This window comes from Chelon labrosus (assembly GCF_963514085.1).
Source record: "Chelon labrosus genome assembly, chromosome: 2".
Taxonomy (NCBI): domain Eukaryota; kingdom Metazoa; phylum Chordata; class Actinopteri; order Mugiliformes; family Mugilidae; genus Chelon; species Chelon labrosus.
The window spans coordinates 18169894-18188024 of NC_140338.1; the positions used below are offsets into that span (position 1 = coordinate 18169894).

Below are 18131 nucleotides of genomic sequence, written 5' to 3' on the forward strand. Positions count from 1 at the left end.
TTTAAAGCCTACCTTATACGTTAGAGTGTCCTGGAACTTTTTGCTGTAGAAACAGAAAAAACACAGGACATTTAATGTTAGTCTGAGGAGAACAGTTTCCTTTTTTTAAAAAAACAAAAAAAACAAAAAACAAAAAAAACAAACTTGAAATACTGCACGAAATCAAAACACAGATAATGTTCTTTATCTCCAAATCTGTTTCCTCCAGGGAAGCTTTCATTACTTTCGTTATAACGTGGGAGCAGAGTTAGTTGGCTGGCGATGGTTAAACTGAGATTGGTTGATCCTGCTTAAAAATCAACATGAAGCGGGTCAAGGGTGATGGGGCCAGCGCGGTCACACGGAGCAAGACGCCAAGTTTAACTTGAACTTTTGAGGCCTTAATGAAATGGGCAGTTAGTTTCACAGCTCATAAAGAAACAAGCGAACTCCTAGGAATGTCTACACCTGCAAGAACATCCACACAAGGATAACTGGAACATGACCTGGGGGGGAAAAAAAACACTAAAAGGAGCGAGACGAAGATTGACAGAGTCAGGTGTGTGAGTCCTTCACAAATACTGGCCCGCAGAAACAGATTCTTGTTGTCCATTACAGCTGCAAAGGCGTTTTTCTTTTTTTTCTTGTCATTCTTTAATATTTAATGAGGAGTCAGGAGGGGTGAAGTGTCAAGTTAGCAAACGAGAGGAAAAGAAAATGATGTACGTGTGAATGTTGAAATATTTATGGTGTACACTGAAGGTGATCCCCAAGGCGGCGTTTTGAGGCCGGCGATACCGGGGACACTGGAAATATTAAAACCCTTCATCTGTTAGAAAAGGGACCCTTGAAACAGGACAATGTGACTACAACAGCACCAGCGTGTTGTTTAAAAAGAAAAAGAAATCCAAACTCTAAAACTACTGTGAGGATTTACAGTGAATATGATAGTCCATACCACAGGTTTTAACAGAGAAACAAAACAAATACTTTAGAATAATCTCTTTGCTTAATTCCTTTACATGCTGTTACATCACTTGGTGGACCTAAGGAAACATGGAGGAGGAGGAGGAGGAGGAGGAGGACGAGGACGAGGAGGAGGAGGAGGAGGAGGAGAAGAAGGAGAAGAATGAGACGAAGAAGGAGGAGAAGAAGAATGAGAAGAAGAAGGAGAAGAAGGAGAAGAAGAAGAAGGAGAAGAAGAAGAAGAAGAGGAAGGAGAAGAAGAAGGAGAAGAAGGAGAAGAAGGAGAAGAAGAAGAAGAAGGAGAAGAAGAGGAAGAAGGAGGAGGATGAGAAGAAGAAGAAGAAGAAGAAGATTTATTTTAGGGTAAAAACTGGAACTAAAAAAGACTTTACACATACACTGAGGGGAAGGATGGGACAACGCAGTGAGCCAAATAAATGAAAGCCATACAAAAAAAGCACGGCTTGACTAATCAATTTTCTTAAATTAAAAACAACAAACAAAAGGCCCAGCTGTCATGTCTACAAAAGGCTGTTATCAGAAGAATACATGGGCGGCACCAACCAATAATCCTAGCGTATAAAACAAAAGTTAGAGGCCACCCCTAGGCTGCAATCTTCCACCATGCCTATTAACACTAACAGAGAAGACACAAGTCCACACAGCTCAAAGTCTACACATGCAGGCTAACAGATTTAGCATGCAGAGAGTGGATCCTGCGGCTGGGCCCCTTTTCATGAGGGCCCTGGGCAATGGTCGGTCAGACAGAAATACAGAAACACAGAAATATAATGTCCCTGCCTGGCACGTAGCAGGTGTTCACACTTTTTTATATACACTATATTACCAAAAGTATTCGCTCACCCATTCAAATGATCAGAATCAGGTGTTCTAATCACTTGGCCTGGCCCCAGGTGTATAAATTCAAGCACTCAGGCATGCAGACTGTGAAACAAGACATTTGTGAAAGAATGGGCCGCTCTCAGGAGCTCAGTGAATTCCAGCGTGGAACTGTCATAGGATGCCACTTGTGCAACAAATCCAGTCGTGAAATTTCCTCGCTCCTAAATATTCCACAGTCAACTGTCAGCTCTATTATAACAAAATGGAAGCGTTTGGGAAAAACAGCAACTCAGCCACGAAGTGGTAGGCCACGTAAAGTGACGGAGAGGGGTCAGCGGATGCTGAAGCGCATAGTGCAAAGAGGTCGCCGACTTTCTGCACAGTCAATTGCTACAGAGCTACAAACTTCATGTGACCTTCAGATTAGCCCAAGTACAGTACGCAGAGAGCTTCATGGAATGGGTTTCCATGGCCGAGCAGCTGCAGCCAAGCCACACATCACCAAGTGCAATGCAAGGCGTCGGATGCAATGGTGTAAAGCACGCCGCCACTGGCCTCTAGAGCAGTGGAGACGCGTTCTCTGGAGTGATGAATCACGCTTTTCCATCTGGCAATCTGATGGACGAGTCTGGGTTTGGAGGTTGCCAGGAGAACGGTACATTTCAGATTGCATTGTGCCAACTGTGAAATTTGGTGGAGGAGGAATTATGGTATGGGGTTGTTTTTCAGGAGCTGGGCTTGGCCCCTTAGTTCCAGTGAAAGGAACATTGAATGCTTCAGGATACCAAAACATTTTGGACAATTCCATGCTCCCAACCTTGTGGGAACAGTTTGGAGCGGGCCCCTTCCTCTTCCAACATGACTGTGCACCAGTGCACAAAGCAAGGTCCATAAAGACGTGGATGACAGAGTCTGGTGTGGATGAACTTGACTGGCCTGCACAGAGTCCTGACCTGAACCCGATAGAACACCTTTGGGATGAATTAGAGCGGAGACTGAGAGCCAGGCCTTCTCGACCAACATCAGTGTGTGACCTCACCAATGCGCTTTTGGAAGAATGGTCAAAAATTCCTATAAACACTCTCCTCAACCTTGTGGACAGTCTTCCCAGAAGAGTTGAAGCTGTAATAGCTGCAAAAGGTGGACCGACATCATATTGAATTCTATGAGTTAGGAATGGGATGGCACTTCAGTTCATAGAATGAGTAAAGGCAGGTGAGCGAATACTTTTGGTAATATAGTGTATATATATACACACATGTAAAATGAATAATAATTATTTCAAAGGTGTAAAAATTTCTAATGCATCACCCGCCTTCTCCAACATGTGACTCCTTAGATTTGAAATAAAGGTTGTGGCATCCCATGACGGCTATTTCAGCCAGCAGAGATCTATGAGTACTGAAAGGAGCATGGAGTGAATCCTTCACTAACAGACATCCTTGCATGTTTCTGTTCTAAAACAGACGCCGACATCCGTGAACCAAGCAGGGAGAAACGCCAAACTTGGAAAGAATATTGGATGCTGTGACGAGGGTGACGGTGATGACCCAGCTCTGGGCGAAGCTGTGAAAATGTCTGAAAATATCCTAATCACTGGATTGTAAAATCATTTTCACTTGGGGCGCGTGGTGCTGTTTGACTGACACTTTGTGACAGCTAAAATAATTAAAGAATGGTGAACAAATCAGACAGGAAACCACGCGAGGAAGACCACATGCTGTGTAACTCAATACCCTGCAGACTGGAGCTCGAATTTGATGGTTATCTCAACTTTTGAAGGGATAGCTTGGGTTCTTGTGAGGTTGTATGAGGTACTTAGCCGTAGTGAGTGTAACACCTACAGTGGATGGTGACTGGCATGTCCCCAGTTGGAGAAACCAAACAGAAGCCAAAGCATGAACTGCAGTCAATGGATTTTTGCTACTTAAAACAAGACCCTCTTTAAAAAGACAGAAAGAAAGAAATTAAATGAGAAGAAAAGGAGCAGTTTTAGTGCAATATGCAGAATATATCACTATTTCATATACCGATCAGGCATAACATTATGATAATTTCGTGTAGGTCTCCCTTGTGCCTCATCAGAGACATGGACATGGGTCTTCTGAGGGTGTCCCGTGGTCTCCGGCAACAGGACGTTGTTAGTGGGGGCCTTTGGGTCCTATGGGTTGAAGGGAGGGGCCTCTGTGGATCAGGCTTGTTCCAGTGCATCCCACAGATACTTGATCAGTTTGGGATCTAGTGAATCTGGAGGCCAGGTCAAAACCTTGTGCTGTTTTTCATGTTTTTTGAGTTGTTCCTAAACTGTTTTTTGTGCGTGTCTGTCTCAGGCTGCATCCTGCTGGGGATGGCTGCTGCCATCAAGGAGTGTCATTGCTATGGGGTGGGGGTGTCTGGTCTGGTTTAGGTGGGTGGTACATGTCTAAGTAACATCCACATGAATGTCAGGTCCAAAAGTTTTCCCAATCTTATTTACTTCTCCTGTAAGTGGTTTTAAAGTTGTGGCTGATCGGTGTATGTGTATTTGCCGATTTCCCGCTCACCGGACTCCATTGAGAAAAGTGGTAATTTTACCTCAGAGAACACGGGAGTCGCCGGGTTCATACCGAACACGTTAACACACCAAAAGCACACAACAGTACAAGCTAATTAACCGACTGAAACTGTGGCTCATGTGTTACGCGAGTTTAAATAGTTGTTGTCAAAGCCTGGTGGCACTGAAGTGAGCAATACAATTCTCTTCAATTCTCTGTGGGAAAGGCTGTCTGGGAGCTCGCTAAAGTGATGATAATATCATAAATATAACACATTCTCAAAACAATATCACTGTGCTCTTGCTTTTCACCATCTCTATTAAACGGCATCATATTCCAGCGCGTAACACAGTTAACGCGCCACATGTGATAAGAAAGTAATGAAGTCAAGAGCAGCATATCATTCTGTAGCTCTAATTAAGAATCCCTGCTTACCTACTGTAGCCATAATGTACCTGACAGCCTCTACATACAGAACCGCATTCTCGGCCGCCTGCGGAACAAGATGTGAGGGATGGACGCCATTGTGAAGCCTCACATTGTCAGCGGAGATAATGACAGCCAGGAGGTGAACAAAAGGTAGCGACAAGTGACTGAGATTATGTGTGAGTGAAAGAAAAAGAATGAGTCTGACGGAGAGACGGAATCATAAAGGCAAGCAAGAGAGAACAGGGGGAGCACAAAAAAACATCAAGGTCAGGGACAACAGATTGAAAAGCAGAGAGCCGGCGTGGCGACCCTGGATGCAGGCGGAGCAGGAAGCGACAAACCTCTTGGGGAAGGTGAACTTGACGGCATTCTGGATGAAGCCGTAGCAGCAAGGACTAATGACAAAGGAGGCTCCTGCCTGGATGCAATGCTCCATCACCATGTCTGTTGCGATGCCACATGCATGGAGGGCAACCTGAATTCAAACAGACAAAGAAAAAGAACTCATCTGAATGCATGCACTCAATCCAGCTGATTACTTCATGATGGCTGCTGCTATTAAATATATCTGTGCTCTCGGAGGTCTAGACTTGGGCAGTTAGAGCAAACAAAATGTATTAGTGCTTTCGGAGCGGCGGCACGGATGGTTCAGGATTCCCGTTGCGTGGGTAAACTGTGTGTGGAGACGAACGCCCGGCTGTGCATTAGTAATGCTGTGTTTATACACTGGACAGGAGGAAGGGACTAAAAGACCCAACATTACGTCCTGTCTGTGTTCCAGACATCTCTCTCACCCAGTCCATCCACAAAGACACATTATGACTGAGGAGGAGTTAAATATATAAAGTACAGGAGATGATTACCTCTCACTGGTTAATGGTCCAGATAAAACGGATTATCAACAGTGTGACGAAACAACAGCCACTGAGATTCACAGAGTTGAACCCAACACAAGTCAAGCAGCCACCTCAGAATCCTGCTCTTGTTTTCCAAGAAGTTGTCACCAGCCAGGCGTCTGTGAGTCTGAACCCACTCCACGTTGCCTTGACAGCGGGGCCACAGACAGTTCAGAGCTCACCGAGACGGGGCTGAGCCGGGATTGGCTGCGGCTCCGCACACGAGGCAGGAAGGAAGATACAGATACTCTGTGAACGGCCACTCATAAAGACACCGAGATGTCTGGACAGCGGAGACAGTGGGCAGGGGGTGCATTTCTTGGAGGTGCTTAAAGTCTCCCTGGTAGTTGCACCCCTGCGGGTGTGATTTCACAGTCCATATTTGGATATTCCCCCCCAAGACCTCTACGTGGGAATAAGACGGTGGCCTGTCTCAGAGTGTACGCTCCTCTGCAAAAATTTATTTATTTGTCTTCGGAAAGATGTGTATTGATTTAAACATGAAGCTATTAAATGAATGGGAAAAAAAAAAATCAAAAAGTGAAAATTGGGGGAATTAACATCAATTACCTCAAAGGCTCTGCATCTATTTGACACTTAATCCTGCATTTATTCATGTCATTAGGGAAAAGCCTCATACCTTCCCAACAGCATGTTTCAGGCGGCTTGATTAGGAGGAGGAGGAGTTGCTATCAAAGACTGCATGATGCTACGCTCTCCCACATCTAAAGCAAAAATAATTAGCAAAGTAGCACTCTTACTCTTACCCAGCTACTTAATGATGTACATTAGTCATGCTGGGCTAAATCCTAATTACATTTTATAACCTTTAGCCTTGATTTTTACACAAAGCCATTGAACCAAAAGAAAAGCACGCAACTAGAATAAAACACATTCTGATATGTTTTGATAACTAATTATGCATTTCCAAGTTCCGCAGAAAACATCTCTCCTTAATCAGCTGCTGTGAATATTTTTCTTCTGTTTTCGGGCCGCGGCGATAAAGCATAGCCGAGGCTCAGTATGTTCTGTGTGTCGCTAATTAAAAATGAAAGGTGGAAATGTATGCAAGCCCGATTTAAAAAGCATCTCACGGTGGTGGGGTTCATAGTGTGCTGGGCGCTACGTCTGCACAAACAGTCTGAGAGAGGAATTAATGCGCAACAACCACGGGGGGCACTTGTAAAACTGCGTTCTTTATTAATCTTTCCTCCCCGTCTCTTTGTCTCAATAATCACATCGCAGGAATAATGAGGCTTCATTATTCACTCTTACTCGTGAAATGATATCCCTTTCCTGTTCTGGTCGGGTCTGAGACAGAACAAGTCCCCGCAACGCAGATAACTGATACTTAAATAAAATCACACCCGTCTGCAGAAACTTACCGTGAGCTTCTTTTGTTGCAGTGGCGTGCTTTACTTTTAGTGCTTTACTTTGCTGTGTTGGGAGTTTTAAATGTTTATTTTGTTACACTGATTTTGCCATAGGATATCTAATATTAGCCGTAAAAGGGAAGAAAAAAAACCATCACTAAAAAAGTTGATGTCAAAAGTTCCTGAAACATTGAACAGTTCAGTTTCTAATCTATAATTTCACTGTCTACATTTTTGTTTGCTTACCCATACACAAAGATGTGCATGATTTTATTCCTTTTTTGTGTGTGTGTGTGTGTGTGTGGACCAGACTAGAATAAAGTGTGATTACACAGAATCGAAGAGTTGTTTTCCTCTCAAAGGCGAACGCAACGGTGCCTTTTACTGCAGACGATCATATTCAGTCGTGAAGCCTTTATAAAAAAAAAAAAAAAAGAAGAAGAAGAAACAAATAATATCCTTAAATCACATTAGGATTCACACCGGATGCGGCCATCTGGGACTTGATCGATATTGTTTTCTACATACTGCCTTACAGCAATACCAGCAAGTACATTTTTTTGTTTCACACAAACATAAGGAAGTCAACCGAGAGAATCAATTGCAAACAATCAGACCCTTTAGCAGAACCAATAATGGACCGGGATCCAATAAAATCCAAAACAACTTCAAGCTCCACGGACTTCTTGGCCCCTGCAGTTTGTTGGCTCAATGTTATCTGACAGGGGACTGGATAAAACCTAAATAAACTGCGCGCAGAGGCCAGTTCTAATATACGTCTAACACCTGGGCTGTGAAAATTTTCAGCCGGGGAGAGCGGACACTGACTAAGATTAGGGACACCTCGACTTAATTAGTCTGATTAAATGAACGGGACTAAAAATGGGAGCATGTATTATACATAGCGGGATTATAATCAAGGTGATGGGTGGCTCCTTCACGTCGAAATGTCTGTGCCGCGCGGGAGGAAGCTTCGCAAAAATTTTGCAAATCTTAAAGGAAAGGACGAACGCAGGCCTCTGTTAAATCTTGTGCACATTTCATGTGAAAAGAATCTGTGTGTAAACTTTCTTGGCAAGGCTACAAAAACACACCCACATGTCGCAGGGAGGAATATCCTGTGCTGTTTATTTCTTGCCAAGTGGAACGGGTCTCAGTGGAGTGACGACGCTGGAACAAAAGCTACTTCTAATTACAGCAGGTACACATATATAGTATATATACATATATAGTATATATATATATATATATAGTATATATATATTCCTATTTGTCCCAGAGTACGTAAAGCTATGGCACAAAGATGACACTGACCCGAGACGCATAAATGACAACAGTGAACAATGAGTGAAGATTCTGTAGGAAAGCATAAAGCAGCCGGTACGGAAGCAAGAATTCAGGGAGCCTACATAAGGTAAAAACAATTTTGAATCCCTGTTTGTGTTTTTGTCTGCGATTCAAACACCCGATGCGCATTCACAGTTAAGAACCCATCTCCTCTAAATTGATAGTAATTGTCAGTTCAAGACGTCCGTAGCTCTGCAGATGAAGACGGGTGCCGTAAGCAGGACTGTCAAGTTCTGCTCGCTGCTGAATTCAGCCATCAAAACGTTCATTCCGGTGTTGCAGGCAGCTGTGCAGAGTTAAACGGATTTACTTTAATTTGGATCTTTAAGTTTAACAAACACAAACAGGCAGGAACTGCAGAGTTGGGCGGCATGTCGATGTTTAAGCTGCGCAGGGAATTAAGAAGCGAAAGGCTCACATGGCAAAGGGTTGTACTCTCCCTTCTAATGACCCCTGCAGAAAACCTTTAATGAGAGAATAAAGCAAACCACAAGCATGTCTGGACAGAAGATTTCCACAGCAAACAAGGACAAACAAAGTAAAGCGAGCCATAAATATTCTCCACTGGAGAGCCCTCTCAGCCCTGACATTATGTTTGTCCTTAATTTTCTGGGTAAAACTACCTTTTGGCCATCCAATAATCAGAGAGGGGCCAGTGGCATATTCGGTTTGGCTGAAGTGCAGGGCACTAAAAGGGTTCTGATTAAAACCTCCACTTCAGGAAATGAAAAGCATTCTCAGTTGCTCTGAACAAAAATACTAATAATTGCATCCTGGCATTTTCAGTTTTAGTCAAAAATGAAAAAAAAAAAAAGATGAGGAAACAACATGTCTCTTCATGTGATGTGTGGTTGTGATCTTCTGAAATATATAAATATTAGACTAAGAATATATGCAGTGCCAACACATTGCAGTGAAGTTGTGGCAGTAGGAAGTGTTAACCAAAGGTGTCAATCCATCGCCAGAAACACCTTATCTGAACCAAGGCCGTGTTATGTCTTATTGAAGAAGAGACTTTTGGGAAACTTCTAGACCTGACATTCATGTGGATGTTACTAATGCGCGGTTTATACTTCTGCATCAATTTGAGCTACGTAGCTACGCGGACCATACGCAGACCCTAACACCGTGGCCTGACGTGCACCTCCCCAGAAATGTAACTACGCGTTGGTAGTAGCCTAGCGTGTTTCCGCTTTAGTATTTCTGGCTGCTTCTCCAGCTCCGCAATTGATTATTCTGGATCAGTAAAGATGGAACACATCGAGGAAAGGTTAACTGAGGAGGTTCAGAGATACGACTTGTCTTCAGCGGAATTCCAGCGAAACTGTGCATTACTAACATCCACTGGCGTCTCTTGGATTTTGACGAAATTTTGGAGAAAGTTTCGCCATTGTTGAAAGTGAAGCAGGAAGTAGAAACAAAAATGAACCCGACTGACAAAAAAGACACAGCGTCGGCTAGCGTTTGGGTGGCGTTGTTACAGAGCGAGCCATACTGACAAGCACACGTGTATAAATGACTCACACCAGCGTAGGCTACGTGTGTAGGTCTAGTCCAGCAGAGGTATAAACCACGCTTTAGACATCTTAAGACCTTTAGACCCACCTAGACCAGACCAGGCACCCCCACCCCATAGCAATGACACTCCTTGATGGCAGCAGCCATCCCCAGCAGGATGCAGCCTGTCACAGACACACACAAAAACAGTTTAGGAACAACTCAAAAAAATATGAAGAACAGTACAAGGTGTTGACCTGGCCTCTAAATTAACTAGATCCCAAACTGATCAAGTATCTGTGGAATGATCCACAGAGGCCCCTCCCCTCAACCCATAGGACCCAAAGGCCATAACAACATCATGTTGCCAGACACCACAGGACACCCTCAGAAGGCCTATGTCCATTCTCTGATGAGTCACAACTGTTTTGGAGGCACAAGGGAGACCTACACAATATTAGGATAATAATGTTGTGGCTGATGTGTATATGCACTATATCTGTCAGAAGCAACAGAAGCATTTTATTCAGCAATGCTTTCAAATATTATGCCAACTTGTAAGATAAATTATACAATATTGGACCGGATAACAGGATGTTACAGAATTCAAATGCGATAAAATAATTTGATTTGTTGATGAAATACATTTTCTTTGCCATGAAGCTCAACAACATTTCTGAGAGCTTCTGCCTCTGAAGCTTTTGAATTGCAAATTAAATTCTCATTTTATTTCATTGTTCCGTATCAAAGGTGTGCGTAAGTGAGAATAAAATCTTTTACTACATTTTTAATCTAGAAACTGGATCTTAACAAGGCAAATTACACAAAAAAACTAATGGAATTTAACCAGTGAATTAACAGCATAAAATAATACAACAGTGCAGATAATACTGTAATTGGGTTTCCTGTAAGCAATGATTTTTATTTCATCAATCGCTGTGGTGAAATTATGGAGACTTTTTTACCCTGACAAACACATTTTACTGCTGTTACTAATATTGGGGAATTATAAATTTGATTAATATGAACTCAGCTGGAACAGTTACCATACTGTCTACATGATCAACGGATCATGAAACAGCAAATGGAAACCAAATGATGCAAAAGCTTATTTTGGTGTCAGTGTCTCTTGCTGTGCTCACCCCAATGTGAAACGGTCCAGTGAAGTAATCCAAATTGGCCTGGATGAAGCCAATGTTTTTCAGGCCGAGCTCAGCACCACGACTCTGAGCCCTCACCAAGGACTCTTCTTTGTTCTCGATGAGGATGACCTTAAATAAAGACAGAAAACACCCACGTGGAGCTGAGCCTGATTGATAATCTTTCAAATTACCTCGAATGAGCGGTGACAAAATGTAAATGGAGGAAAGGATATCAATAAAATGAAACTGACAAAAACAATGAGCTACTGTTTTTTACAACCTGGACCTTATTTCTGGCATAAAATACGATTGTTTACTCACCCATATAATGTTTGTGTAATTTGTATTCCTTTGGGAGATCTGCGTATATCCATATAGTGGGAGCGACTGGGGCACCGAAACGCAGCCTCTACGCGGGGTCTGTAGGTCAATTTACAGACCCCGGATGATGATAACAGGTAACTCCAGACTCAACGGGGAATAGCACTAGCGTACGATAACAAAATATTGGTGAAATGAACGAGTTCCGCGGCAGATAATGCGTTATTTAGAGGCTGCGTTTCGGTGCCCCAGCCACTCCCACTATATGGATATACGCAGATCTAAATATCTCCCGAAGGACTACAAATTACACAAAAGTTATATGGGTGAGTAAACGATCGTATTTTATGCCAGAAATAAGGTCTAAGTTGTAAAAAAACAGTAGTTCCCCTTTAAGATACTAAAAACAGAAAGCTAAAACATGACTGGATCTTCAGATCTCGCATCATTTTACTGTACAGTAAAGAAGTATAAAGGGCGAACAGTTCATGAATATTATCACTTTATCATTTAGCGCATTCCTTTCAAACCATATTTCAAAGCGGGGTCTGAGGATCGCACACACAGACACACACATTTCCTCGCACACAAACGCATTACCTGGCAATCTGGAAGCGTGTGAGCCAGAACAATCCCAACATGGCCCTGGGAGAGAGAGAGAGCACAATGAAATGACAACGAAAAGGCACAACAGCAAAAAGTGCGCACATCAAATAGGGCATCAACGGAGTTATGATTAGCGTTGGCCTTTCCAGCCAAGTGTTGACCTTTTAGCAACGAGGGCCACTGCTCTGAGCATTTATTTTCATGAGCGTAATCATCAGTCTGCATGTGTGCACTGGCCGAAAGGAATATAAAGAGGAAAAAATGCAAAAGAGAGAGAGAGAGAGAACATGGGGACTGGTTCCTTTCAGCTGGTCGCTAATGGAGCAGGAGTCTAATGCAGCTGTGGGGTAATGATAGATATACAGACAGACTGATGGATGACGTTAAGTACCGTTCCACTGCAGAAATCCACAACCGTGTAACCTGGCCTGGCTAGATCTGTAACCATGGCAACCAAGTTATTCAGCTGTTGCATCTTCCGGACCGCACGGACATTTGACATTTTCCCTGAAAAAAAAAAAAAGAAAAGACAAGTGCACATGGCAGTTGAGTACAAAGTGTAAAGCAACAAGTTGTTTTTTTTTTTTTTTTTTTACAGCCAATTCATCTAATAACTTAGATAAATGATAAAAAAAAAAAAAAGAAGAATCTCTGCCAGAGAAGAAATCTATCAAACATAAATGGAATTTCTTTAGTACTGTAAAAGGCTATGTTGTAGTTTGGGTGGTTCCAGTCAATAGCAACGCACACAATAAATTCTACTTCAACAACAAAAAGGCACCTGAAAAATCACACTAAAATCGTGTGGCGCATTTTTGTATTACTCTCCCTTTCCTCTCCCGTCAGTGAGCAAACAGACTGCTCAGATTATGATTTACAACCCAGCCATTTCAGGTAATGGTTGCAGCACACAGATGAAAAGACGTCCACTCTCTTATCAGCGTGTTTCTAGCCAATTGCCAACTAAGGAGAGCGAGCAATCTCTCCACATCATAAAAAGCGGGCCTTCAAGCCAAAATCAAGCGTCTCTTTGATTGTGGCAAAACTTTTTGCTGCTGTGTAAGCAGTGTGTATCGCGTTAACTCACACTGCGGTACACACATTACACTCCCCTGCATCTTCTAGCGGCGTCACGTTGGCAGTGAGCCATGAACAGGCTGTGCGGAAGCCATATCTGGACAATAAACCTGAGTGTTTCATTAGGCCGTGAGTCACACCCTCATATTCAGACATCAGAAAAATATTATTCCCGTGCTTTTCAGCTCACACTGGTACACAACAACGGGAGAGGAAGGATGGCATGGAAAATTTTCATTCTGACACAAAACAGGAAAATTCACAAAGGCAACGAGGCCAGCCTCTCACACTGACTACTGATACCAGGTGTAGAGGGAGTGCAATAAAGAAAGAGAGGGATGGTTTTAAACATGGACAAACAGAAGTAGGGTATTTACAAGAATTTTTTTCTGCACATTTAAATGAGCAATCCAGTCACATCTGTTTATCCATGAGTACATAGAGGACTTGGTATAGAGGCATTTTAGATGTAAACTGCAAATTACGATGCAGCAAGGCAGAAAAACAGAGTACGATTTAGTTTGTGACTTTAGAGTGATTTAGAGTACTGCGGGACATAGACGCTGTAGCCAACGCGACATAGACGCTGTAGCCAACGAGCCATTTATACTTGTGCACTTATCAGTCTGGCTCGCTCTGTAAAAACGCCACCCAAACGCTAGTCGGCGCTGTGTCTTTTTTGCCAGTCGGGTTAATTGTTGTTTCTACTTCCTGCTTCACTTACAACAATGGCGACTGAAACTTTCGCAAAAAATTCATCGAAGACAAGTCATACAAGTGTTTGCATCTCTGAACCTAAACTTTCCTCGATGTGTTGCATCTTTATTGATCCAAAACAATCAATTCGAAAATTGCAGAGATGGAGAAGCAGCCGGAAACACTAAGGCCACGTCCACACGTACGAAAACGATCTTTTCCCTCTCCGTTTTCCCTGGCATCGTTTCAAGAATATCTGCGTCCACACGATCCGTTTGAAAACGCTACTTCATATTCCAGGCCTATAGGTGGCGGCGGCGCTGTTTCAGTTTCAGAAATTCACCAAAAACGGAGAGGAAGAGGCGGAGCATGCGCATAAAGCTTGAGCGCTGTTTACAAATCACCTTTAGAAGGAACCAAACTCAAGGAGAAATGATATTTTGCCCTGGTAACCCTAATAGGCTCAATATCTTCTCCAGCAGGAACACGAGCATGTAGTCCGCCATTGTTGTTGATGTTGTTATGAGACGTCTCACAGGATATAAGAGGTGGACGGCTGCTCATGGGGTGTGGCGATGACATCATCGGAACGCTCTTCTCCGTTTTCGCTGTCCACACGAAAACGCAAGAGGTGCGTTTGCGAATTTTTCCACCCTGGGACCCGGTTTCAGAAAAGTGCGTTTTAGGGCAATGCGTTTTGGCAATTCCAAAACGATGCAAAACATCTGCGTTTAGACCAAAACGCGTCTCCGTGTGGACGGCCCCTAAAGCGTAAATACGCTACTACCAAGTGGACCAATCACAGCTCTTGCAATCTGTGTCGCTGCGGCACTTAGTTACATTTCTCGGGAGGTGTATGTCAGCTATTACTTTGGAGAAACTAAATGACCAAAATGAAAAGTGTGTAGATGATCCATGGAGGATTCAAAATGTTGTACGTAATATAAAACACATTAGATTTTTATTTATTTTTTTCTACTTTACCTAATTTGATGTAGTCTGTCTGTTGACTGAGTTTAATATTCACTCTCTATTTTTGCTCTGCTTTGGTCTCCACCAACTCCTAAAGGAAATCCTGGTGTCTTCATCTGCCCAAACCCCCACTATGCTCACCGTATGTCATTTGGTTAATTTGGTAGGGTACACACGAGACTATGAGAACCAAAAACTGTGAAATTTCTGCCTGAACCGAAACAGCGAGCGAGCTGAGAACTGCAGAATGTGGGAATATCTGGGGGTTTATCTCTGATAAAATGGCCAGTTTCCCATGCAAGCAATCATGTGGTTCATTGTTAAAATAATAATATTCATTACTGCTGCTTTAAGGGCCAAGTATTTTCCAAAAACGTTTACAATGAAAGGCCCAAATCTAATGGTCCGGCTAATACCCTTAGTCCCAGATGTACACTGTGCACATTTATGAGTTGTTGATACAGTTGTAGTCGTGTGGGTAAATCGTGCAACTGTGTGTGGACCCACAAAAGGTCTAAAAGAGTGTAAAGGAATTACAAAGGTTTGCACACCAGCAAACCAAGACAAAACTTTTTTTTCCTATCTCTTTGTCTTAAAAATGCTCAGCATTGGTAGGAAATGTGAAAAATCAGTAGGCTATGTTAATTATAGACACAGGTGGTTATAGTTTTAACTTTTATCATTATCACAATAACAGAGATAATCAATCCAAAAGAAAGAGAATTTCCAATTTCCCAGTAAACTTATTTTCCAGTTTTATTTATTCCTAAGGGTAAGGGTGGTTAAACCGAGTGGCCTTTTGAATATTTACAACTTAATTAACACGTCTTCACCAGCTGTCACTTAAAAATAATGCTAAGAGTATTATTAGCAAAAAAAAAAAAGGCTATCAATTTTTACTGTATGAAACATTGGGATATATGGGTTAAGCCATTTTTTTATTTTTTTTCCGTTTTGGTTGAATTTGTTTCATTTACCTTTCAATTTGATCTGCTGTATGCAATATAGTTAGTTCATAACGCATTGGCCTAACTAATATCTGATATTTGTTGTTAATTAAACGGTGTGACCACCCCAAGGACGCGTTGGGACGTGCGAGATCCGATTTCTGACCACATTTGGAGGTGGTCAGGGTCGCATGTGTCCACACTATCGGAGTGGAGTTTTGTCTCAATCATTCAGAAAATAACACGCCGCAATTATAAATGACCTCCAGAAAAGAAAAAAGCACTGTGATGTTTGTTCATTAGTAATAAAAGTCCTTTAAAATAATGTGTCCTTGTAGCTGTTAAGCAGCCAAATAAAAAATAAATCAAACAAGAATTAACAAATAAAAAGTATTCAATATGAGCAAAAGAGTGTGATTCTGCCATTAAATGACGTACCTGCATGAGGTTAATTACTGATGCAATCCTGTTGATGTATAAGGAGCCGTGTGGAGTTAAGTTACGCATTTCCTCAATCACGGTGTCTTTATGTTCCTTTATTACCGGAGATTACGATGCATATGAAAACTTTTTTGTGTTTTGTGCAGGTCTAACTAACGTCAGGACGGAAATCAATAAATAATAAATTAACATGTGTGTCCAAGTCCTGATGCACACACATAAAACAGCGCTGTTCTCGGTCCTGGAGCAGCGGTAGAGATCCATTGGAGATATCAGCTGTTATAATATTCTACTGCACTTCAAATTATGTTAATGTTTGTTTGCATACAGAGCGCAAAACTGAGATCGGATATGGAGAGCTGGCTGGAGACGCATGTGGAGACGCATGCTAATGCTAGGTATGAACACTTAAAGCTCACTCGCGATCAGAATACCCAGGACGGAAGTTAGTTCAAGGCCCCGAACAGGGCCTATGAGGCAGTGCAGAGCTGGTGCCTATTCTTAAAACAATTCTCCATGTTTTGACAGCCAGGGAAATAGTTAGAGAACACCATGAACACTAGCTCTTTGCACTGTAGCTTCAAGAAGGATACTTCTGTTTGAACGGAAAATGCAGAAGCAGAAGTGGCTCTGTGGTGGATTTCTAGTCAAAAAGCAAATCGGTTCATAGAAGATTCACAAATTGAATCAACTCTGTGGCACAAGATGCTGCTTCTAACATTCGCCTGCTTGTTTTGGTACTTGATATCATCACCAAATGTCACGTAATTACAGCATAACCAACAGTGGCCAAGATATTTCGCATTAAAAATGTGTCATTGTGGTAAAAACAAACATAGATCTGCAACATCACGTGAAAAACTAAGAGCATTACAGTCTGGACCAAAATGACAAATGATTTGTCGTTCCAATAGTTATATTGGTCTTAGACAGGACACTCATAAGACATGAACAATTGGGATGATACACAGATACACTAGAGGATAAAATGTCTCTGGTACTGGACTAGAGTGCTGCTCAGGCTCAAAGGGGAAAACAAGAAGATGGTTTCTTTTTTTTTTTTTCTTTCCAGCAGCTCATTGTGATCATCTCATCTGCAGATAGCTATGGCACCACCGTTAAAGTACTGTGTCTTTGATTGAAGAATGGTCTCCTGATTCAGTGAACAAAATCATGACATGACAACATGATGCTAGGGTTGCCAGTTCAATAAGATAAATTACAACGAATACAACCACTGTGTCTGAATAAAGCTTGATAGATTTAAAGTACAACAATTTAGATATAGAAACATTTTATCTGAGCTCTAACACACAAAAGAAAAGCAATCGAACGCTATGCAATTCGCACAGAGAGCAGCAGGAAAGAGGCCTATTTGGACTGATCGTTCCTCCACTTTATTCTGATGTATTCTAACTACATAAAACACCTACAGCAATCACAAGGATGACAGAACCTGCGTGTGGCTGTCAGCTAGCCCAGTCCATGTACCACCAGCAAGGAGAGTCGTTGACAGGCGGACATTAACTCAACTCTGCTTCTGTCATTACGTACCTGGAGTTTCAGCAATCAAGTAATGTATATTTTTAACATCCCACCAGGAATATCTAAATATGCACATAGACATGTATAAATGTTCACTTATGGGGGAGAAAACTAAGACAGCGTCAAGTCAATCTAAGCCAATCAAACCAAGATAAAGAAAATCAAAGACTATATTTAAAAAAAACTACTTTCATCCTGAGAACTTGATATCACAGCGTTTGTACCAGACAAACAAAGAGCACACTGGCAGAGAAAATGTTTGACGAAGCTCTGTTGAACAATCGAAATCCCATTTTCTTAAAGTAAGCAAAACCAAAAAAATCCATCGACATCCGAGATTATTCCAATCCCAATTTTAGAATCAATTGTCATTATCTTGTTAGAGGTGCAGCTTTCTGCCTAGATAAGGACAAGTGCTACATAGAAACAATAATCTTTGGACTTTGTCTCTCTGTAGTGGAGAAGATATTTATTTATCAAGCCACAATACAAGTCTTCTGTTAAAAATGTAATTATCTCT

The 18131-nt window shown here is 42.1% G+C and overlaps 1 protein-coding gene across 1 annotated transcript in view; it reads right to left on the reverse strand.

The window, feature by feature from the left end:
* Positions 1-18131, reverse strand: part of gstcd (glutathione S-transferase, C-terminal domain containing) — a 58746-nt gene that overhangs the window by 9717 nt on the left and 30898 nt on the right. The window contains exons 5-9 of the mRNA XM_084568223.1: positions 12325-12440; positions 11928-11972; positions 11007-11135; positions 5093-5226; positions 13-43 (exon numbers count right to left, since the gene is read on the reverse strand). Of these exons, the coding sequence (XP_084424349.1) occupies positions 13-43; positions 5093-5226; positions 11007-11135; positions 11928-11972; positions 12325-12440 (455 nt within the window). The remainder of the gene's footprint in view (positions 1-12; positions 44-5092; positions 5227-11006; positions 11136-11927; positions 11973-12324; positions 12441-18131) is intronic.